Source organism: Ambystoma mexicanum, chromosome 1p (genome assembly GCF_040938575.1).
Source record: "Ambystoma mexicanum isolate Mex_15411 chromosome 1p, UKY_AmexF1_1, whole genome shotgun sequence".
In the NCBI taxonomy this organism is placed as follows: Eukaryota; Metazoa; Chordata; class Amphibia; order Caudata; family Ambystomatidae; genus Ambystoma; species Ambystoma mexicanum.
The window spans coordinates 794,152,299-794,175,998 of record NC_090921.1 but is presented as its reverse complement, the minus strand read 5'-3'; the positions used below and the strand labels follow the sequence as shown (position 1 = coordinate 794,175,998).

At 45.8% G+C, this 23,700-nt stretch overlaps 1 protein-coding gene across 3 annotated transcripts in view; it reads right to left on the bottom strand.

Moving 5' to 3' along the window:
• The window catches only part of ATP8B2 (ATPase phospholipid transporting 8B2), a 2,597,648-nt gene that overhangs the window by 974,420 nt on the left and 1,599,528 nt on the right, over positions 1-23,700 (bottom strand). For all 3 annotated transcript variants that reach the window (XM_069651926.1, XM_069651943.1, XM_069651936.1), the window contains 2 exons: positions 777-985; positions 366-409 (listed from right to left, as the gene is read on the bottom strand). In XM_069651926.1, coding sequence (XP_069508027.1) covers positions 366-409; positions 777-985 — 253 coding nt within the window. The remainder of the gene's footprint in view (positions 1-365; positions 410-776; positions 986-23,700) is intronic.

The window sequence follows — 23,700 nt, the reverse complement described above, 5'->3', positions numbered from 1 at the left end:
CAAAGAGGCAGGAAGATTACAACTGCGTCCCCAATCGTGGATGGGACTCCCTGGGGACAAAGGAGACTCCCCACAGAAAACAGAAAAACCTTCAGGGGTTCTAAATAATCTGCATACAATAAAACAGCCAATCCAGGAAGTAGTTGCAAGAAGAGAAAAGTAAAACTGAATAATGTTGACAGCTCAAAAAGTATAGAAAGGGAACTGTGTGTGCATGTATGCAGTGGAAGAAAGGGAATTAACAGAAGCAAACAGCAGACCATCATTTTCCGAAAGAACTTGAGGAACTAGACATGCATAGGATTTGTGTGATAAGAGGGAAACAGAGCTTCCACTGGTTGACTGTACAGTGACAGCAGTCCTACCTGGCACATTTCTGCTTTGTGTCCCACGACAACAATAACATCACCTAAAACGCAAGAATGTAAAAGAACAGGGAGAAATTAAATAACGTTTTACAGTCAGGTGGAGAAAGTCAAAAGTAAAGTTAAGTGCAAATCCTATAATAGAACGGGTACGAACAAACACAACAAATAATGACAATCTACAGACACCGAAAAGCGTTGTGAAATATTCTGTGACAAGACTGTCCAACTATCAGCCTCCTGGTCCAATCTTCAAGCTTTTCTGGCAAACCAACACTGTTCAACAGTCCTCAGCACCCAACACTTAGGGTGGAACTACATCTGTTCTCATCTTCTTTCATCTTCATTGCTCCCTGCCAATACCTCTAGTTTGACCAGTCAAACTCCATTATGCAAATGTTCTTTACTCACCATAACTCCTGCCATTGATTGTGCATTTGCTGAAGATCATGATATTCTGAGTAAGGGTCCCCGTCTTGTCAGAGAAGATGTATTCCACCTGGCCCAGTTCCTCATTTAGAGTTGTGGTGCGTGCCTCAGCTGGTGTGTTCTTCCGCGCACAGTACATTCTCCGGTCCCAATTAATGAAATAGCTATGTCCAAGGCGGATTACCTCCACACTGATAAAAGAGAGAGAGAGAGATGGACAAAAAGTCAGTATTAAACAAGAGAGACTAGATCATTTCAGCAGGAAGGAATACACCACAAACCTAAAACCTACTCCTAGAAACAAATGGAAATACATAGAACAAACAAATAGAAAAAAAGATTCTCTAACCCCTTGAAATGAAACAAACGGACAGGCCACTGCTTCAATGCTAGAGATTAGACAAAATAGCAGTGGCGATTACAGTGATCATAGTAACTGCTTCCAACAAGTTGCAAATGCCAGCACAAATTGCGCACACAGGTAAACATTCACAAAGACTGGAGTCCTCTGCACTCTAATGATGCACATGCATATGGATGTACAGACAGGCAACATTAGGTCTAGGCATACAAACGTTTGTAGAGAAAGGGACTCCTAAGAAGGAGAATGTACAGATACGGATTTCTAATGGGAAAGAGAAAACAGAAATTGAGGCTGAAGGATCAATCTAATTATAAGTGCTATAGGAAGTGAACATACATTTACAGTGCAGCAGCCATAGAAGATCGTAAGGAACTAAAGTAATGATGAAGCAATGTTTGTTTTTAATTCTCTGGTCAGAATGTGAAGCCAAATTTTGTTGTTTCAATCTCTTCTGTTACTCTATAACCTGTTCATTGTGCTTCTAAAATGTATGCATGGTAAAATAGGGAGCAGAGAACATTTAAGTTACTCACCGTAGTGACAATCCATAGTCCCCTTTACTCCATTCTGTATGGGCATCCTTCACTGCGGATGGGAACCCTCTTTTCCTCCAAAAAAAAAAAAAAGAGCATTTCCCCTTTAAATGTAAGGCGCATGTAGGCACAGCTACGGGCGTGACCACGACCCCATAGCCCTGCCCTCCGGTGTCTGGGCTCAGTCCCCATGAAGGTGCCGGGCTGCTAATTTAGCCTGAGATACTTTTATTGGGGGACGACAGGGTGGGGGTCAGGGGGGAGGAGTGGGTGGCGGGCTTATGGGGGAAGTTGGTTACTATTGTGAGTAACTTAATTACTTTTATGTCCCATCCCCTTTCCTCCATACTGTATGGGCGATTACAAGAGATACAGCAGAGTATGAGTCTCTACTTTGCAAATAGGTTTTTGAGGACTGCTGGCCCGAACTCAGCAACCAACCTGGTTCTGATATCTAAATAGTAGTGCTTGCAGAAAGTCGATGCCCATGTGCCCACCTTACTGATGTACTGCAACAGCATCTGTCTCTGGAATGCAACCACTGCTGCCTTAGCAGTCACTGTGTGCGCATGCATATTCACCAGGCGCGGGCTACTCTGCCATGTGTATGCCTATGAAATAGCCTCCACTATCAACCTGGTAATGGAAGCTTTCGATGCTTGAGCCCCCAGCAAAGATCTGCCAAACGTTTTCAGCAAGGCATCAGACTTCCTGAACTGTTCTGTCCTATATAGGTAGAACTTGACAGCTCTCCTAACTTCCAAGCAATGTAATGCCCTTTCTGCTTCCGACTGAGGATGTGGAAAGAAGGTTGGGAGAACAATCTCCTAATTGAGATGAAAGGATGAGACTACTTTCGTCAAGAATCTTTGGTGCATCCTCATGACCACTGTACTATGTGGCAGATCGTGGAAGACTCTGACGCGACTAGCGCCTGCATATCACCAATGCATCTGCCTGATGTGAAGCCCACCAATAGCACCGTCTTGATAGTCACCCACTTGATGTCTGTAGTAGCCATGGGGTCAAAAGGCTTGTGGGCCAGTGCTGCCAGCACCACATTAAGGTCCCACATCGGATGAGGTTTTCTGACTGGAGCGTATAGCCTGGCTAGCCCCTACAAATCCATCTTCACCACCGGAGTGACCGTGGAGAATGATTGGCTCTCCATGATCCTGTATGCACATATTGCTGCCAAATAAGTGAGACACGTGTCCACCTTCATACCTTTGCTTGCTAAGTGGGCAGAAAAAGATCTTGATCGATCGTGCACCATGCTAGATCCACGCCATTGTCACTGGCCCAGTAACAGAACCTGGGTCACTTTCTTTTGTACTGCAGCCTAGTGGAATCCCTTTTAGCATTGTTTTATAATGTTCAGATTAGCCTTTGACAGCCAAAGCTGCTGCATCTTTAGTTTTTCAGGTACCAGGCTGAGAGGGCTAGGGACTCTGGTTGCGGGTGTACTAATGCTCCCCCTGCTGCGAGAGGTGCAACAGGTCAATAGACTTCAGGGGGATTTATCCCCCTACTTGTCATCCTCTACATGGCAGAGTACCAGAACCTGGCTGGCCAGTCTGGGACTACCAGAATCATGCAACAGTGTGCCACATCTTGGAACTCCTGCAGCACTGGATCAACAGCGTTGGAGGGAACAAGTAACACCATAGGTTGTCCCAGGAGATTTGGAAGGCATCCCCTAGTGAGTGCCTGCTTCTCCCCATCCATGATGCAAACTGCCTGCACTTCCCGTTGCTCTCTGAGGCAAATAGATTCACCTCCGGGTGACGGCATCCCCCAGAAGATTGCATTGAGGACCATCGAGCCCACCTCCCATTCGTAGTTGCCCGCGAGAAGCCAGCTCAACCTGTCTGCCACAGTGTTGCTCTTGCCCGGGAGGTGATTGGCAGTCAGGTGAATGACTTCTTCTAGGGCCCACTCCCAGATCTGAATTGTCAGCCTGCACAGTGCAGGAGACCTTGTCCCACCCGGCTTGTTGAGGTAAAGCACTGCCCTGTTCGCAATCAGAGGGAGAAATACCTGTAGAGCCAATTGTATCTCTCAGCTCCACAATATTTACGTGCTCCACCTGCTCTGCCGGGGACCACATCCTGTGAATTACATAGCTGTTTTGTGTGGCTCCCCAGCCCTCCAATGAGGAGTCAGTAGTAATAACCACTGATGCCTCGGCTGGCGGAACAACGCTCCCTTCATCAGGTCCTCTTGCTGCTTCCACCAGTCGAGATCTGGCTGACCTTCATCGGTATTGTGACCTTGTCCACCTGAGAACCTCTCTCCAGGTCCCAGTTCACTGCTAGGTGCAACTGCAATCTCCGGATCTTCAGTCTGGCACACACTGCCAGAATGCAGGTCGCCATGAGACCTTACAGGTGTTGATACCACCATGTCGACGTCACCTGCCTGCTGAGGAAGTGGCCCGTCATCACGAGGATCGCATTGACTCATTCCTGAGTGGGGAAAATCCTTTGCCTGACCGTATCCCATGACAATCCGAGAAAGATCAAGGACTGAGAAGGCATAAACTCTGACTTAGTCTGGTGTACTGAGAAGCCCAAGCGATAAAGAAGGTCCATGAGAACGTTTAGCTTGCCCCTTCCGGCAAGCTACACATTGCCAGTCCAAATATGAATATACAATATGACCCCCAAACCGGAGCAGCGCCACTATTGTGAACATGCTTAGGGCAGAGCTGAAGCCGAATAGCAGCACTCAATGGAAGTGATGCCCATTACTGTGTATCGCAGGAATTTCCTGTGCAGCTACCAAATTGGGACATGCAAATACGCGTCCTTTAGGCCCAGGGAGCACATCCAATCTCCCTTGCAGAGAGCCTCCGTGATCTGCACTTGTGTTCTCTTGAATTTGAGTGGAAGGTAAAGATTGAGAAAAGACAGGTGGGGCAACATCCTCAGGATAATCTTGTTTTATTTGGGGATGGCAAAAATCCTGCAATAGTATCCAGAGCCCCTCTGATGCGGGGCTACTTCCTTCCCAGCCTCGCTCTGAATAAGGGAAACAATTTCTGCCAGCAGTGCCGGTGAGCCTATCTGTAGAAGTGGGGGAGAAAATGGGTGCAGGGAGGGAACTGGGAGTTTAATCCCCCCCCTGGAACCACCAAAAGTGAAAGCACCAAGGGGTCTCTGAACAGATGCCATTGCATCTCATGGCAAGCTAATAAGCCCCCCACTGGAGAGGGGTGGACCGGGTTGCCACCCTCAATGCTTCTTGGCTTCTGAGGCTAGGTTGGAGGAGGAGGAGGAGGACTGGAAGAATCTCTTGGGAGTGGTGAGCTGATGCTTGTGCCTTTGCGGATTTGGCGACCTGTACGTCTGCCTGGACCTTCGATCCGGAAAGCCCCTAAACCCGCTGAACGCCCTGCTCCTCTTGTCATTGCTGCAGGTTTAGCCAGGATTGCCAGCGATTTTGCCGTCCGTGAATTGGTGGTGGTCTGGTTGAGCCCCTCATCCGTGAAGGGGTGGAAGAGCTTTGCCCCTTCAAAAGGTTGATCCAGTATGCTGTCCTGGACGTTAGTATTAAAACTGGTGGCATGCAACCATGCCAATACCTCTTCCCACCGTGGCGATGTGTGCCACCCTGGACGTGAGCCAATCTGGCACTACCACCTTAGCCCCCGCCAGGCCCGCTTGAGCGCTGCCTGCCTATGGGGAGGGAGGTCTGGCAGGAAGTCTGCCATCTCCCTCCACAACATTTGGTGGGAGGCAGTCAATATTGCATCAGAATTCGCCTGAAGACCTTTTTTCCATAGGCCTCCAGCAGCTTATCTTCCTTCCCTATGAGGGCTGCAGCCTAAGACCTGGATGCATCAGAGGTCTGAGGTTCGGCATACAGGGACCTGCTGCAATTAGAGGAATGCAGCTGCGGGTTGAAGGAAAGGAGGATGGCCTCCCCTTCTACCTGCCTGTACCTGTAGTACAGCCTGGTGTTGACCGGCTGTGCCAAATGGGGCTTCAGCCACCCCTTCTTCGCTAACGCCACTGCATCGTTCTGCAGAGGTTTAGTTTCTTTATTTGCACCGCGCACCGAACCCTGAGGTAACTGGGCGCCAGAGACTTAGAGCGAATGTTACAGGCATATGTCAGAATAAACAAAAAAAACCAAAAACAGTACGTGCAATTGACCAGGGTTACAAGACGGTCGCTAGTTTGAGAAAATGTGCTACAATACAAGGTTGCGTGCGTTACAGCAGGACATACAGTGAAATTAAGCAGGCAGAGTGTTTTGATGCAAGTTGGTGAGATGTTAGCGTCTCTTGCCAAAGAGCGAGTTCTTAACTTTGGCTCTAAAGGTCCAAAACAAGGGCTCCATTCTGAGGTTGAGGGGAAGGGCATTCTGCTCCACCAGCATTTTTTAGATTGAATTTGGGCATGGTAAGGCAATGCGAGTACATGGTTCTGGTCAGTCTAGCTGACTGGTGTTTGTTGAACTTAACTGCCAGGTACTTGGGGACAGAGTTAGTTAGGCATTTATGGGTAATGACAAGTGACCGACAGGTGATTCTGTCTCGTACTGGGAGCCAGTGGGCGTCCTGTCTGAAGCTGGTGATGTGGGTATACCTGGGAATGCTCAATGCTGATCTTAAGGCATTGTTTTGGAGGACCTGTAGATTGTTGAGGTTAAGTTCAGAGGTGCCTAGGAAGAGGGTGTTAGTAGTCGATTTTGGACAGCACTAGTGCCCTGGCTAGGGTAATGCAACTACTGGGCGAGAGGGATGACTTGCACGCCTTGATCAGCTTGTTGGTGTAGGCAGTTGTAGATGCAGTGGCATTCACTTGCTTTTTGAGTGAGAGTGTGGAGTCTAAGTAGACCCTCAAGGTTTTGATTTCTTTGGCCACTTTGATCAGGTTTCCATCAATGTTGATGGATGCATATCATGGGTCTAATTTGTTTAGTCTTAATTGGGATCCGACTAGCAGGAGCTCAGTTTTCTCGTCGTTGAAACACAAACTGTGGTCTGCCATCCAAGCCTGGATCTCCAAATATATGTCAATCAGTTTCGAGTCCTCTTCCTAGCACCCTGACAGCGTAATGAGAACCTGGGTGTCATCAGCATAATTTGTATATGTGACACCCAGGTTGTCAAAACTGTCAAATAGGAGCTTAGTGAATATATTGTATAGCGTTGGCGATACACACGGGCCTTGTGGGACACTAAAATAAATGGGAATAGGGTCGGCTGAGGGTGCAAAGACCCTGGCTGTATGATAGGACAGGAATGATTGTATCCAAGTAGAGGCGTTGCTAGAGGAGGCAGCTGCTGTCGACAGGTGATCAATGAGGATCCGGTGATCAACAAGATCAAAAGCTGCTGATAGGTCTAGCAACAGGAGCATAGCCAGTTTACCATTGTCCTTAGCCTCATCCATTTTGGAATTTAAGGTCCAGGAGAGCTGTTTCAGTTCCATGTCTTGGCCTGAAGCCCGATTGCCTGAGGCCCAGTAAGTTGTTGTCCTCCAGGTGCTTCTGGAATTGTAGATTGGCCACTATCTAAAATCTTTAGGATGTAGGGAACAGTGGTAATGGGCCTGTAGTTAGTGGGAGTATTAGGGTAAATTCATTTTTTTTCTTTTTTAAAGAGGGTCATAACATCATAAGGTTCTGTAGGTGATAAGATATTGATCTTGTTTTTAGAAAATGGTATATGGTATCAATTCCTAATGGCAAAACATCATTCAAACTAACAAATGGCAAAGACTACAAAATTGGAGATTTCATAAATTGCAAGTCAAAATTTGTAGTCTATGGAATCACATGTTCCTGTCATAAACTGTACGTAGGAAGTACTATCAGACAACTAAAAACCAGAATAGCAGAACATTGGAGGACTCGCAAAAATAGTGACATCAGGTACCCCTTGGCATATCATTTCTTTACACAACATGAACAAGATAAAGTTGACCAGGTGAGATTTTTTGGCATTCAAAAAGTCTACAAACCTACTAGAGGAGGCAACTGGGAGCAGAAACTCTGACAATGTGAAGCTAAATGGATCTGTCTAACGGACTGCTGCCATACAGGATTAAACACAGATCCAGAAATTATCCATTTTTTATAATATCTGCAACATTATAAACAGAAACAGCTGTATTTTAAGTCAATCTTTAATCAGCAATAATTAGCAACTGTTCGGCATAAACAGCCAACAAGAAATCACACCTAGTAGTAACTCATCATCGTTATTACAGTAACATATTGCAACATATCACCTTGACTAACAACTATATAGTCAATACCACAGTGAGGTCTAACTAACTATAGCTACTCACATAAAGAATGATGCATTAGAAATCAGAACGTAGACTCTGGTGATCAATTAATCAAGAATCTGTGACAGTCTAGTGCTATGATTCAAATAACCATCGAGGTCAATACTGATCCAGTAACATATTGCCCAAAACCCATTCATAACACAAGTTGACTCTATACTAAATAATATTAGCCCAGATAACGTTTGCCTTTTGACATTAAGCAGTCCCAATCCAAAATGGCGCTGAACGTGAGGACGCGATAATGTAGTATACGCACGTTACGCGTCATCACGTCAACATAGACGCCCATCTTAGTAGTTAGCTTCAAGGAACAACACGGTTATCACGGCATAACGTCTCTCATGCGAAACCTAAGGAACTACTATTAAAAACTCATCCAAAATCTCAGGTAAGATAAGCAACCAGGTGTATTCTCACTATTAGCCTATAATTTTGCATGCATTATTCTATCACGGCACTAATTGAACGTCATGCTTGTCCAAACCGGTCACGGTAAAGACCTTAGCAAATGAAATATTGCGGCGAGGCGAAAAGTAGCACAATAAGCGGCTTTCATCACCCTGAGATATGACACATTGCAACCCACAGTCAGCCCTTTAGAACAAAGGCCAAAGTGAGTAAAAGTTACACCCCAAATACGGATTCTTTAAAAAAAAAAAGCTATAATGTTTATACAACTGTTTGAGTGTCCAGTAAGGTACCAATTGAACCAGACCCAAATCGCTACTTATTGTAACGAGTCATATTCTCATGTTCAGCCTACCGTTAGTCTTGATGCACATCATATAGAATTGAAGTACTCAAAATCCGGCTGCAAATAACCTTAAGTGTCAATTGTAGAATTAATGCCTGTCTCCCTTTGCATTTACCCGAAAGAGCCTAACACCAAAAAAAATGTATTCATATTCATGATATACCCTCCTGAAGAACCAATTACATAAATGGAGCAACACGTGTCGAGGGACTAGTAAGAGACACCATTTTGGAACCTATGCAATAAAGAAAGACAAATAATGGCACCAATGTGAAGCAACATCAAAATCATATGAAAAACACTCTAAAACTTGCAGACCTCCAAAAGTATCAATATTCAAGTGAAGCAATCAATGGCAATGATGTGAAGTAACATCTTAACCACATATAAGTGAGACATCTATGGATAATTGATATTTTATAAAACTATACATTTAGAGCAATCTCTACCTAATAAAAGGAACTGAAGATCAGCATTCAATGGCAAAGATGTGAAGCAAAATCTTAACAAGTGAAACAATCAAAGGATACTATTGTGCAATTAGAAATCAAGAGAGACTACAGAAGAATAAGTGTCAATTTTGGAACTTTATCAAACTCAGAACTAAAATCAGTGTATGAATAACAAACTGATTGAAATATAATATTTGCGTGACTCATTTTCATTTGGCGCAATATCAGGTGATTTGAATTGTTACCAGTTCTCATCACATTGGGCAGTCTCAATGAGTCAGTTTATTGTTGCAACCATATGAACATATTCAAAATAAATTAGCTTACACCAAGGAGCTCACTACGAGATTGTTTAAAGGCTGCATACCTCCCTTTCTTTCTTATTATGAATGCCTATCACTTAATGCATTAGGCTAGTACCACACATATGCGAAAGGCTAGTTAACTAAGGTACCCTAGGCTAGTTCACTCGGGTGCAAAAGGCTAGTTCACTCAGGTACAGTAGGCTAGTTCACTCAGGTACAGTAGGCTAGTTCACTCAAATACGATAGGCTAATGTACAAATACAGTAGGCAGCGGGCAGGTTAGCTAAATACAATGTACTGGGTCAGCAGGGAAGCAGTATGTGTAATCAAAATACAACATTAGGGCATTAGGTAAGGCAAATATCGGTAGACAAACGGTTGGCAGATGTTAATAGCAATAGTCATGAATGCAGCAATTCGACAACAAAGAGGCAGATACTATGTGCGACGGTAGTGGTGGTGGTGTTCAGACTCGGATGTCGAGCCAGTGTCTGAGTCAAGTCTTAATGGCGTCGACGCGAGGACGGCGACGTGTACAAGTTTTGGCAGCCTAAGCAAAAATGACAGTAATGAGTGATTGCTGACTAATGGATGCAAGCGGGTGACCAGCGGCTCTTAGTGCAGCTCAAGTTGGTTGTAATCTGGCGTGAGCGACGGGGTTGTTATAATTAGGTAGAGGGGTCCTCTACGAGCATGATCAGCTAAGCGGCATGAACGGTTACCAGGGCAAACACTATGTGCATGTCGGTGTAGCCTTCCAATATGAGAAGCCAAGAAATCTGACAGAATGAAGGTAATGGGAACTCATGATACACAGTAGAAGTATTGCGTCAAGATAGTAAATCAGACAGAAAGGATGGCTGTGGCTCACCTCGGCGAACAGGGCAAACGGCCTTTAACTTGCCTTAGTCATAGGCCGGCTCTTCTGCCTGCTGGCGGATGTTCCAGGTTAATATTCAAATTGGTAACCTGGCAACGGGGGAAGCAAAGCCTCATTATGGGGTTGAAACGTGCCCAGCATTTGTAAATCAGGCAGTGCAGCAAAATGGAGGATCTGGGCCTTCGCTCCACTTAGCAGGAATGCCCGATTTACTGTGTGCCCCAAGGGTCAGCACTTCCGCCAGCACACCAGGCTTTGGTTGCTCTTGCTGGGGTAGGGGTACACCCAAAAACTCAGACAGCTTCTCCATTCTGTCATGAAAGACTTTCACAGACGCCGCGGCATCCAGGTCATCAACCTCACCCGTGTCCTTGTCTGCCTGCCCCGCCGACTCACCCGCTTGTGGAGCGTCCGCCTGAGACCCTGATGCTGGGGCCAGGAACGGATATGCTATTGCCTGCGGAGTCGATCTGCCGCCCGCTGTTGGAACCAAACCCAGCTGCATGCCTGCGGCGCACCCTCCACTACTAAAGGGGCAGCGAAAGGCTGAGCCTGTACCGGGGCTTTAGTGGCACCTCCCGAGGTGTAGGGGCCTGAGGCACCACCTCCTTGATCAAGGACTTGAGGACCCCTGTCATCTGCTGGGAACTCAGGAGCCCCATGAAGCGTTTGAGGAATCAATCTTCACATGCCGGGTGCCGCTGAGCCACTGTCCTGTGCCCCACCACTCAGTGTATCGCAGAACGGTGGACACGATTGGGTAAGCAGTGCACCACTGAACCTGTACAGCCGACCATTCCACCCTAGGGGGGAAATCTGGACTCCAAGGAGCATCTGGTTGCTCCATGCCTCTTACAACAAAGTCACTGGCTGTAGGACTCTCCCGTAGCCTGGGTGCCACCTCGCGGCTTAGCGCCATTTTGTCACTCAACACCATACTGCATGCAGAGCTTTCTTCAGGAGTGCCTGGGAAAGAAGTGTCTGGCATAGAGCCTGAGCCCACTGACCCCAAAGGGCCCTCGAGTGGAAGCTCGGTACCGGTTACAACCTCAGGGAGATCGCCGGTAGGCTTGCCACCCTCAGACTTACACCAAGTAATCAGTGTACGTGAAGGAATTCCCACGGCCTAGGCCCGGTACTAGAGCACTTCTGCCACTAGGGATGAGTCCCGGTGCCAGAGCATTTCCACCCCTCAGCTGATGTCTCACGAGGACCCGAAGGTCTCTCAGTCCGGGGACCAGTAACTCAGGGAGCCTGATACCCTGACTGGTAATAAGGTCCTAAGAAACACTCCCGCTCAGAAGATTCCCCGGAAAGGATTCCCCCTTATGAGATGTTTTAGTAAAATATTAGCACCTACCTTGTCTGACTAGCTTCTGTGTCGCATAAACTCCTTCAGATGGTCTATTCAGGGGAAGTCGTTAAGATCTCCCTGCACCGAGCCAGCCGATTCTTCGGTGTCCAGTAGGGATAGAAAAAAAGCTGGGGAAAGCCAAAGAATAGCCACAAACGCACACAAGCTACTAAGAGGAAGGTCCAATCCCGTCAGCGTGCAAAAGGGCACTTAAGCCAGGCGCAGGAGGGTGGGAGATGGGAGCATGGTCACACATGTAGCATGCTTGAGCGCGCCTTAAGTTTAAACAGGAAATGCTCTTTTTTGGAGGAAAAAGGTTTCGGTCCAGTCCCTAGGGAGGGACGCCCCTACTGTCATGCCGCGAGGCGGGTGGAGCCTGTGGAGCCGCTGGCGGCACAGATACTAGCCCGTCACATGCTCCGCTCACCCGTCACTTTCTCCTTTAGCACCGTTCTAGTGTTGCGCGCTGACGCGACTTGGAAGCTTAAAGCCTCCCGCTTCCGGATCGCAGACGCGTTGCAACGCTTCCGGTTTCCATTTCCGAGAGTGCTATACGCTCTGTGCTTATCGCAGCTTTCACGCTCGTGTATATTCTCTGTCGGTCCCCGATCCCTATCGGGCTCCGTTCTTCCTCTATTTCTTGCCTGCTCCTCATTGCTCTGAGCTTTTTCCCCCCCTGTTTTTCCCGTTCCTCTCATTCCCCCTTGCTCTCCTTCCAGTCTTCTAGCCCACCCCCCGTCCCATCTTATCTTCACTCTATGTACCTGACCTTTTCCCCGTTCTGTCTTCCTGTACCCGTCCCTTCCTTTGCTTCCTCTCATCTTCCTGCTGGATTCCCTGTGTACCGGACCCCGGCCTGTTAATTTCGGATTGTCTACTCTACCACTTGGACTCCTTCTTCTGTTGCTTCCCAGTGTACCGTATCTTGGCCTGCTATTGGACTGCCGACTTCTCCTGGTTCTTTTTCCTTGAACTGGGTTTCTCCCAGTGACCACCCTTTATCTCTTGGACTGCCTTCTCCGGAGCTCCTCCAGAATTTCTCCGCTGACCATCTCTTCTGCCTGGCCCCATCTCAAGAATACATCTCAGGGGTCGCTCAGGGGTTTTTGTGCCTTAGGGCTTTTTCCCCTTTTTGGCGTTCCCGGAGGGGGCCCCCGGGCACCCTTTTCGGGTAGCACGGTGGCTTCCTTCCGTGGCCGTCCTTATCTGCACAAAAAAAAGGAGCGACCAAGAAGAAAAGGAGAGAAGGGTACGGAAAGGAAAGAAGAAGGTGAGGAGCTAGGGGAGGGTGGAGAATCGGAAACAACGTTCTCTGACGAGGATATCTCAGATCCCAGTGACACCTACAGTATGGGGCAAAGGGGACAGGACGTCGAAGTAAGTGATAAGTATTCTTCGTCTTCTCTGTACCCGAGCTAAAAGAAGCAGGAGAGACTGTTTAAAACACTTACCAGGACCTTTAGGAACCACCTGTACTAATGAATGGTCTAGTGCAGGGACCCTAAAGGGAGGTGCAAATATGGCAGTTTTGTGGACCCATTTCCTACTGAGTAGGGGGATGAGACAGCAGATGAGGCCTAGTCCACTATACACCACCAAACATTGGTAGGCATGTAAACAGGGGTACCTCTCCTCTCAAACTCCGAGATCATATCATGCCCGATGGTCACCAGGTAACACCATTAGCATTATTCTGTAAACGGGTCCTTTCTTTCAAGGAGGTATTAACTTTTGCATGTCCCTGGAAAGAGACTTTGCTGCGTAGATCGATCAGGGTCCTAAATTGGAGGAGTTGCGGTTTCTATCACCAGCAAAGGCCATTTCATTAATGCCACATACATGAATTCTGCTTGCATACATTGGACAACGTTCTGTCCATGACAAACTGTATTATCACTAGCAGCAGGATTAAACTTCTCAAGTTGCAAGATACTGGCCAGCCATAATCATTACTTGCCTGTGGGAGTTCTCCAAGTGCACACAATTTCTGAAGTGATCATTCACCAATGACTAATGGTGAGAAAGTATGACCTGGCCAAAAGTATCAGACCCTTCTTCATCAGACAGTGTTGACCAGACTTCGGTGCAAGTCTAGCAAAGACTGAAGTTGCCAAGTCGCATCATGCAAGCTCAGTGAGGGTCAGCTGAAGAAAAATGACTGCTTCAATCAATGTTGTAGATTTCATGCTGTTTAGGACCGCACAAAGAAAAAATATTTTCAACACAAAGTACTATAAAAAAAATCAACTGTTCTGTCAAAGTGAAAAGGAAGCAACAACAAACTTCTACCCAGAGAAGGCAATTAACAGCTTAACAAACATTTCCTGATAAACAGGAATTACATTAGAAGGTACACTGAGACAGGCAAGAACAGCATGCAGGGTGGGGGAGAGAATGCAGAGGGCGATTGCTTAAAATTCTGAAAGTGACGGCAGCGAATAGTTTGAAAATATTTGCTGACCTTACATATGGTGTGGCAATTTCAAACTAGCAGGCAAAAGAGACAGCAAGATGTCAGAGTAAATCTTTTCTTCAACTTTCATGGAGTTAAGCAGGACGACCACTAATCAGTGGTCAAACTTTTGGAGAGATTATTAAGGACTCAAACACACTACATCAACCCTCACACAGAACACGAACTCCAACAATTTCACAAACGTCCTAATGAGTGCACAAACATCCACTTTATCAACTGTAACAATATTAGGCAAGAGCAAAACAAATCTATCTGTTCCAACTCCACCGCTAAATTCAGAAATAAAACTAACAAAATCTGCTGTTACTATAGAACAAATATTAGAAAAAGCTTGATGCAACTGCTCTTATCCATAGAGATGAGTAAATAGTGAATGCTCACTGCTGCAATAATTAAGAACACTACTACAATTACATCCACCATCATACCTACAAGAGAGTTAACAGAGTCAACAAAAACCCATTGCATCAACTTTTAATACAAAGGAAGCACCCAACCAACTACCCACTGCTAAAAAGCCCAAGGAGATGAAAATAAACACTTAATATTCTAACCAAATACACATTTATACAACCGACAGGGTTTTCTCCCTTAATCACCATACTGTTACAAATGTCCAAGCGGTGAAGAAAGGTACATACCAATATATACTGTACAAACCTAATGTAACGTGGAAGAGAATTAAACAGCTGCACCTCAAATTTCTTAGGAACCAGGGAAGGTAACTAAGCAAGAAAGACTGAGCCACACCAAAGCAAAGAGAATGAGAACTCACCCATACCTACTTTTCACTTCAGAAAAGAAAGTTAACAGTTATCCAGCAGTCCCTGTACCCAATGCAATGGAAAATTACAAGACAACCAGGGACAGGACTATGACTCATATTACACCAATGCTCCAATTCGAAGCAATGATAAGCACTTATGAAATAAGCAAGCACAATTACATCCACTAAATACTGTAACATACATTTCGCTTACATGTAGACCAAACCAAGAAACTAACAATACTCCACACTAGGATGGCTAGCTAGTGATCATCCAACATCCTTACAAACCAACCTGTGTAATGGGGTGGAGTTCCAGTAGGAAAAAGCCGGAGTAAGGAAGGAGGCTAGGGTTGTTTCTATGCAAGAGAGCTGTAGGGGTTAAGGAGGATCCTGTGAAGGAGGGGCATACTGGTTAGGAGGGCATGGTGGACAAGGGTTCAGGAGGCATGGAGGATAAATACCCGAGGGACTGAGGCAAGCTAGGCTAAGTACGTTTATTAGTAGACATGAGGCTGGGCTAGACTAATGATAGCTGTACAATATGCTTACCTTAAAACTACATCTATTAGAAATGCCTCAAGATGCAGCAGAAAGAAAAAGGAGCATTAAGAGCTCTTGTATGGGCTCACAAATGAAGAGAAGACAGGTGGGAAAGAGAATGATTACGTGGTACATGAAACACATCAATAAAGAAAAGCAATTAAGAGGGTATGTTTCCTGCTAGGGAGATTTTCAGAGTCATCCTGGTGAGGTAATCAGAAGACCAATCCATTAGTGTGTGCTCAGGGTGTCCACCAAGGTAGTCCGAAACATTCCAAATTATAATGTACAGTCAGGCCTACACAACAAAATACACCACACATATAATAGTCTGTATATCACGATTGTTAAGTTTCGCAATAGCTAAAACAGTTCAAATAAGTACTATAAAATACAACATGCTTTGTAGGGTATACTACGATAAAGAAGTTAAAGCATAAGTCACGGTGTTGGTAAGAATCAGATCTTTATTTAAGTAAGACCTTTATCATCCCTGCGGTCGCAAGGTGTACTATTCTCTGTTGAGGGAACTACAACCACTGACCTTAATGGGGACAAACACCCGACAAGAAAGAGAAGCCAAACCTCTCTTAAGGTATTTAATGTGGACAGAGCAACAAGGCTCAACTTTCTCAGATAGGGGTACTAGGATGACACAAAGCTATGTTGGGGTGGACGTTATGGCCAGGTTGGTTTTGTAGATACAAGAGGCAATCTTCCTGAGAGCACGTAGGTTGTTTTGTTCGAGGACCATGGAAGTCCGGTTACATGGTAGGTTGAATTGAGGGTTAGCTAATAAAAACCATGCGAGGGGTGGATAAGGGTAAAGCTTGTCAGGTGTTTTATGGGCACGCAGGAAAATATGCATGTGTGTGCTGGGGGCTGTATGATTTGAGAGGGTAGTTGCAAATAAGGTGGCGAGAAGGCATGTAGGAAGAAAAATTATGAGACTCCATCGCCTCTGGGGCGTTAAGAATTCTACTGCTGGTTCAAAGGAATGATTATTGAATTTCTCCCTCTTGTTTAAGTGTATATGAAAAGCGATGCAGATCACGTGCTGCGCTAAAGTTTCTGTGATGAATGGAACAAGTTAACTGATGAACGGTTTTTAGATAATAGAGAACTATGTTTGGGCTGTCATGACTTCGGAAAGAATCACGTTGTAAAAGGGGATTGTGTATTGTTCATGTGTCTAATGGGGTTAGAGAATGTAGAGGGATTCGATTTCTTTGGATTAGGGTTAGCCAATGGGATTTTGGGGGATGCTAGCTCAATTCTTATTCTGTCCTGCAGTTTCACAACAGATATCGCCAGGCACCGTTGTTACCATACTTCTGGAAGCGGTTGTCATTAAAAAGGACAGAGGGGTTCTCTCAGGCACTGGTGAGGATGGAGAGGCTTGGCACACAGTTCTGTACATTGATCCAACGCGATCACTAAGGGGGTTTTGTGACAAACAATTGTTTGAGGATGCAGAGGACACAGGAGAGATGGTTTATAAAATTGGTGTACAGTGCCAGATGATAGCGCATAGGGAGATACCTCAGACTGTATTTTTCGAACTACATCAACATATTGGAAGGAAGATTTGGAGAAGGTGCCTAGTCATATGTGGACTAGTAATCCTCATGATGTGGGGTTGTTGCAAAGCATAGGAGCAATATGGATAAAACTGAAACCTGGTGCAATATTGCCACATGTGAGACAGTACCCCATGTCTACGGAGCCTGTATACAGTCTTCCATGTCCCCATACAAAATGGCTATCCATCCTGTAAAAAAAGGCGAAAGGATCCAGTTGCAGGATGGTTCAGGATTTGCGTCCTTTGAATAATATTGTTGAGGCTGAGTTCCCAGTGGTTCCAAATCCTGCTACCATTTTCTGTAACATCCCTACTGGATCCTCCCACTTTACCGTAATTGATCTGGAGAATGCATTTTTCTCAGCCCCCTTAAACCCCAATTCTCAGTAACTGACCGCATTTACGTATTGTGGTCAAGGATTCCAGCACACGAGACTGCCACAGGGGTACTGTGAATCTCAATCAGGTGGTTCAGATGGATTTCGGAAACTTCTATTTATCCAGTACGGTAATCCAGTACGTGGATGATCTGCTAGTCTGTAGTACTTCAGAGGAGCAGTGCGGAGGAGACTCAACGCTTCTCACCCTGCTGGCAGAGAAGGGATACGAGGTGGACAAGGAGAAATTACAGTATTGTCAAACAGAGGTAGTGTACCTGGGGCAAGTAATATCGCCAACAGGAAGAAAAGCAATGCCTGAGAGCACTGTGGCAGTTCAGAATACGCCACAGCCAGTTACCATAAAGCAGATACAGCAGTTTTTTTGGGACTTACTGTTGTAGGTCTTGGATTTTTGACTACTCTAGTTACACGAGGCCTCCATTACAAGGACTCAAGGAAGCGCAGAAGTCTGAATGAGTGGTCAGAAGAGATGGTAATTTATTTCTAGGAATTTAAGGCTGCGATCAGTAAGGCTCCAGTCTTAGCGTCCCTGGACTACAATAAGTCTTTTTATTTGTTTTCTCATTCAAATGGACAGATGATTACGGCGGTACTCACCCAGAGAATGTCGATGGGCCATAAGCCTCTGGCGTACTACAGTGGACTCCTAGATCCCGTCACGCAGGGAAATTTCCCATGTGAGCAAGACATATGGGTACGGCAGTTGTGGGCCTTCTAGATGATGAATACCGAATCGGGGTGCTTTCGCATTATTCTGAGCAGGTGGTGGAATTGGCAGCACTCAGAAGCGCCAGTGATGAGGATGGGGTAGGCAGTCACGATTCACTCTGGCTCTGTTTATGTCAGCTCCACTGTACATTCAAGATTGTCGAGATGGTATATGGGAGGGTTTAGAAGATACAACGGGACTCCTGTCCAACATGCTGCATTACTGACCAGATTAATTGAAGCACTAACATTGCCAGAAGAAGTCACCATTATTAAAATACTAACCATACTGACCTAATAGCACTTGGTAACGATGTGGCAAAGGAGGATGCCTATTTACCATTTACAGATTCACAAATTGTAGAACCTGTGTCTCAGCAGGTACACTCGTCAGTCCCATATACTGCAGTTCCCTTAATTCAGATTACAGAAATTGAGGAGTAAGCACCAAAAGAGGAGAAGGAACTCTGGGCGAAGAGGGGGTGTGCCCCCACACCTACAGATTTGGTGTGGAGACAGGCACTTACGGGCAAAGTAGTTTTGCCTCTAGAGTTACTTATCGTGGCTCTGGAGCAGCTGCATTATCCGTCGCACACTTCTCAATGACAAATAGCAGCAGATCACCAAGAAGACTAGTTCATGCCGAACATGCAGGGACTGGTAAGTAAGTTCTAACTGTATGACATGTCACCAGTTTAACACTGGAACTACAATGAGGACATTAAAAGGCATTTTGCTCCGACCTTCGGGGCCCTTCCGAGAACTTCACATTGATTATGTGGATATGGTAAACCGATGTAGTAATTTCAGTTACCTTATTGTTGTAGTTTGTCCATTTCCCCAATGGCTTGAGGTTGGCCCTTGTTGACACTCATGCAAAATCAGAGGTTACATTTTTAGTGTGGGAGGTATTTCCATGGCGCACACACAAGTGGCGACAAGTGGCTGTTAGGCTGTGGACGTCTGGAGGACTGACCACATTGCCGTCTGCAAGAGGCAGCTCGCGCTGCATTGAAACACGCGGAGCCGTGCCTGTCGACATTCAGTAAATACTGGACTTTGTTCTTCATTGGAACTTCACGTGGACTCTAATTGTGGACTCTACTCTTGGTCCGCGTGCATTCTACTCACTCGCCTTTTTTCTTCTTCATTACAGCCCAAAACGTTACGTCCTTTTTCCCCGCCCCCTATCTCCCGGCAAGCCTATTTCAGGTCACGGCCGCGCGCACCCGTGCGCGCACACAATTGGCAACAAGTGGCTGTTTGGTTGTGCAGTGGGTAGGGGTGGGGACTTACACGTATTCTTATATGTTTTTTTAAAAACACATTTTATTGTTTTAACAAGTGCATAGATCATACATACATTCATAAAGCAGAAGGCAATGGAATCACTGGTGTATACATTTGCTTTTCAACCAAGTCCCTGCCGGCAGTAGGTGGGGGGGGAAGGAGGGGAAGGGGGGAATCACCCCTGGCAGTACCACTGGGGGGCAAAGGGGGATCATCCTCATTGTTCGTCCAACCATTTACCCCAGACCTTTTCAAACTTGCGTGGGCAGCCTCTTACTGTGTAAATTCGCCGCTCCAAAGAGGCGCACCTAGTCACCTCATTTGACCATCGGACAAGGCTCAGTGCTGCCGCCGATCCCCAATTTGCAGCAATTAGTCTCTTGCCCACCCCCAGTGCCACTGCAGTGAACAGTTTCTCATGCTTAGTGAGGCCCAGTTCCCCCCATATCCCAAGCAGTATCAACTTTGGGTCCAATGGTATTTGGGATCCTATTGTTGCAGAGATTGTGCTTGTACACCCTACCCAGAAGGACCGTACCACTTGGCATTCCCAGATTGTATGGAAAAAGGTGCCCCTTTCACGCTGGCACCGGGGACAGGCTTCTGCCTCCTCTCCGCTCCATCTGGCCCGTGTTGTGCGAGAGTAATAGGACCGATGCAGGATCCTGAGCTGGATCAGGCGGAGTTTTGCCTCAATACCGATCTCGCGAGGGAACATCAGGGCCTCTACCCATTCCTCCTGCTCCAGCCCGCCCACGCGTATTCTTATATGTTGATGCCGTTTGCATTTTTTGATTTACTTTTAGAGTTAATCAGCTTTTATACATTTGATAGTATTCATTACTTCATTGATGTGTACTAAAAGCTGTTTTGAACCTAGAATACCTACTTAGACATTCTGAACTACTTTGCACTTCAAAGTTATAACATAACTAGTAGTCTGCATAAGCACGCTTTGTTTGAGCAATTTTCTTTGGGTTGGCTGTAAGTCATGGTATGTGATGATATCACTTCATATTACGGTTCTATGACCTCTTAGATTCACCCCCATTGATTTACTCGCGGGGCTGTGCACATAATTGAAACTCTAGATAACCAATTGATTAGAGCACTCGGCTCTACTGTAGTTTTGTTGGAGTACTGATATTTTTCCTTTCTCAAACAACAACATATGCGATTCCTATTATGGGATATATTTTTAGACATTCACTGGTATATGTACTTACCACGAAGTGTGCAGAGCAAGTTTGTTGTTTGCTGCTGTTGTTCATCTGGAGGTGACGGGCGTGTAACCTATGTTATGAACTACTGTTGATAGAAGTGGCACACCGTTTGAATATAAATATCTGAGGTCTACTTGCCAACTATTTGCTGGGTGTCAGTAGTGGAACGAGGTTACCTGTACGACTCCATTCGAACTTAGCTCACCATGAGTAAGAATAAAATCCCTCCGCTTAGGAAAAAACCTGGAGAGGATTTCTTTGCTGCGGTAAGTACGAGACGAGCAAGTCTCTCTAGGGCAGCTGCTCTGCCCTTGCAAGAGTGAAATGAATAGGAGAAAGCACTGCTGCAATATGCGCAAGATTGCTCACTTGCAGAAAAAATTATGGATGACGCAGTTGACCCTTCCCAATCATTGTTTATGGAGGAGTTGTCAACAGGGCTTACCAAAGATAAATATGACAGGGGGCCTTCATTGGAAGACCTATGCAAACCTAAGACCCCCTCCAATTATGACCATCTCCTTGACACCCCTTATATTTTTCTATCGAAGGAGTACCCCTCAGAACTCAACGCAAATGTACCATCAGCAGAGTTAAACCAGCTAGCTGTAGGGTCGGACATCTCAGTTATGTTGGGAATTTTTAACAGATCCTGCTTGAATTACGCAAGCAGACGGCTGTACTAACCAAATTAACAAGTGATGTGGTAGCGCTGCCAACTAGAATGGGAGAAGCATTCCAGTTTCTTGTAAAAAAGGGCAAGCCTGTACAAATCCCCATAAAGAAGGGGGATGTGGCCAACGCAAAGACGCTCAATGGCTATGAGGGCGCAGGAGAAACAGGGGAAATTATAATAATTCCAGAAACACAGGCAGAGGAAGGGGTCCCGATTGCTCCTTCTAATGGTTGTAAAGTAGAAGAAGTGAACAAGGAGAAGGGGGAGGAAGGAAACCAGAAGATGGGGTTGGAAGGAAATCAGAACCAGGATGATATGGACGGTAACTATCAAATAAAAAGGTCAAAAAGACAGGGAAAAAATTAGCTAAACAGAAAAGAAAAACTGAGTCTAATAAAAATTCGTCAAGGAAATTCTTGAGGGACTCTAATTTTAAACATACTATGCAAGAAGCAGTTGAAGGGGCGGTGGTGCTGCCAAGTCCAGAGGAAAGGGCCCCCAAGGTTAAGACCGTTTCTGGTCTACCGCCTCCTACCAAGGAAACCACAGATCAAGCCTCGCAGAGTGTATTTTCAGAGGGGGACTATACGGTCTTCGACGCTATGAAAAAGAAAAGGGAAGACATCTACGAGATCTTCAAAAATCAGATCTTACCGACCATTGGTCCGGAGACAATCAACCCCACCACTGAGTGGGGGTTTAAACGTGGCATTGGCCCACGGATGGTTTAGACCCAAAAGTCAGCGTGATTCAACATACTCCTAAATATGCGTGACCTAATTGACCCTCTCAGGAAGGAAGAGAGAATTACTGTTAATACAGGTCTTGGTCATAAAGAATGGAAAGACTCGAAGAACACGGCTTGTATTAATTTGAGTACAGGGTCTGACCTTGTAACAAGTCAAGAATCAAGAGGTGACAGACGGACCCCAAACGAAATTACAGAAGTACCTAAAGGCCAGGACAAGGCTGGGTCACAGATTAAGGAGGACGAATTGAGCCTATGGCACTCAAGGTGCTTGCAGAAAGTCTTAATCCACCAGAGGGTATGATGGACTCGGTGGATAGGGGCTCCCCAAACACACCAACAGGTAGCAATGCAAGCAAAAATGTTGGTTAAAAGGACTCATTGCATGGTTTACATGAGGTTGTGCATATGGGTGGTGTGGATCACCCACAGATGGCATCAACGAATTATGAGACAGACTTAGGAAAGCCGTAAAACCCTGAACTACCAGGTCTCACCGGGTCTCATTCTTAGATCTCTATTTAATGACACTTGTAATATATCTTTGAACAGACCATATATACTGTCCTTATTTGCTACAATCCCTGAGCGGAGTCTAATCACCTCAGCGGACATATACCTGGTAGATTTTCATTCATAAAGTCAGATATGATTATGTACGTTTGATTATACCCTCCCCCCTCGCAGTGAGGGCATTATTGTTGAAAGAAGCCGAAACACTTCAATGCAGGTACTTTGATATCCTTGCACAGAACCCTCAGATCCCTACTGGTCAGGTAAATGCACAAGGGGCAAGAAGGGCAGAATGGGGAAACTATGAAGCCAACAACGAGAGGTTGAACCCTAACCAGGAACCCAATTCCGAAAAACAGAATTGGAGGTGGTTTGCCCTGTCTCTGCTCGAATCCATTGACACGCTAAAACAGCTGGGCAAACCGCTTTAGCTCACAGAATTGCTAGAAGTTGTTGAGCTGGAATTTGCGTGGGAGTTGCAACTTTTTGAACAATGGGAAGCTGATGATGGAATTGGCTCTGTTTGATTTTGTTCTTATTCAAGAATCTTGGGCCCGAGACAAATTGTGTTGGGAGGGCTTCAATGTGTCTGTAATTTGTCCATATGGTGGAAATAAGGGACGCCCCAAGGGTGGGCTCATTGTAGCGTCCAAAGACCCTAACCTACTGGTCAAAACGGGAGAAGGGTGCTTCTCACATTTCTTTTTGGTTGTGTCTTTTTTGGTAGGGGACCAAAGACTGGGCATACCCCTACTTATTGTGAATGTATACTGGAACCCCAGTGAACAGACTGATTTACAATTGGAGAATGAGCTAATTAACCTAGTTACAATTGAAGCATGGATTTATGAGGAGGAGGTCAACTTGTTTTTGCAGGCGATATGAATGCTGATTGCTCGGTTGAATGTGTGACAGGGGATGCGATATACTCCGCTATAGGTGCTCAGACCAGAGTGGCTGGGAATGCCAAATTGAGAGGGAGGTTATGGATCCACTTTGGTGAGTTATGGGGGCTTGATTTACTGCATAA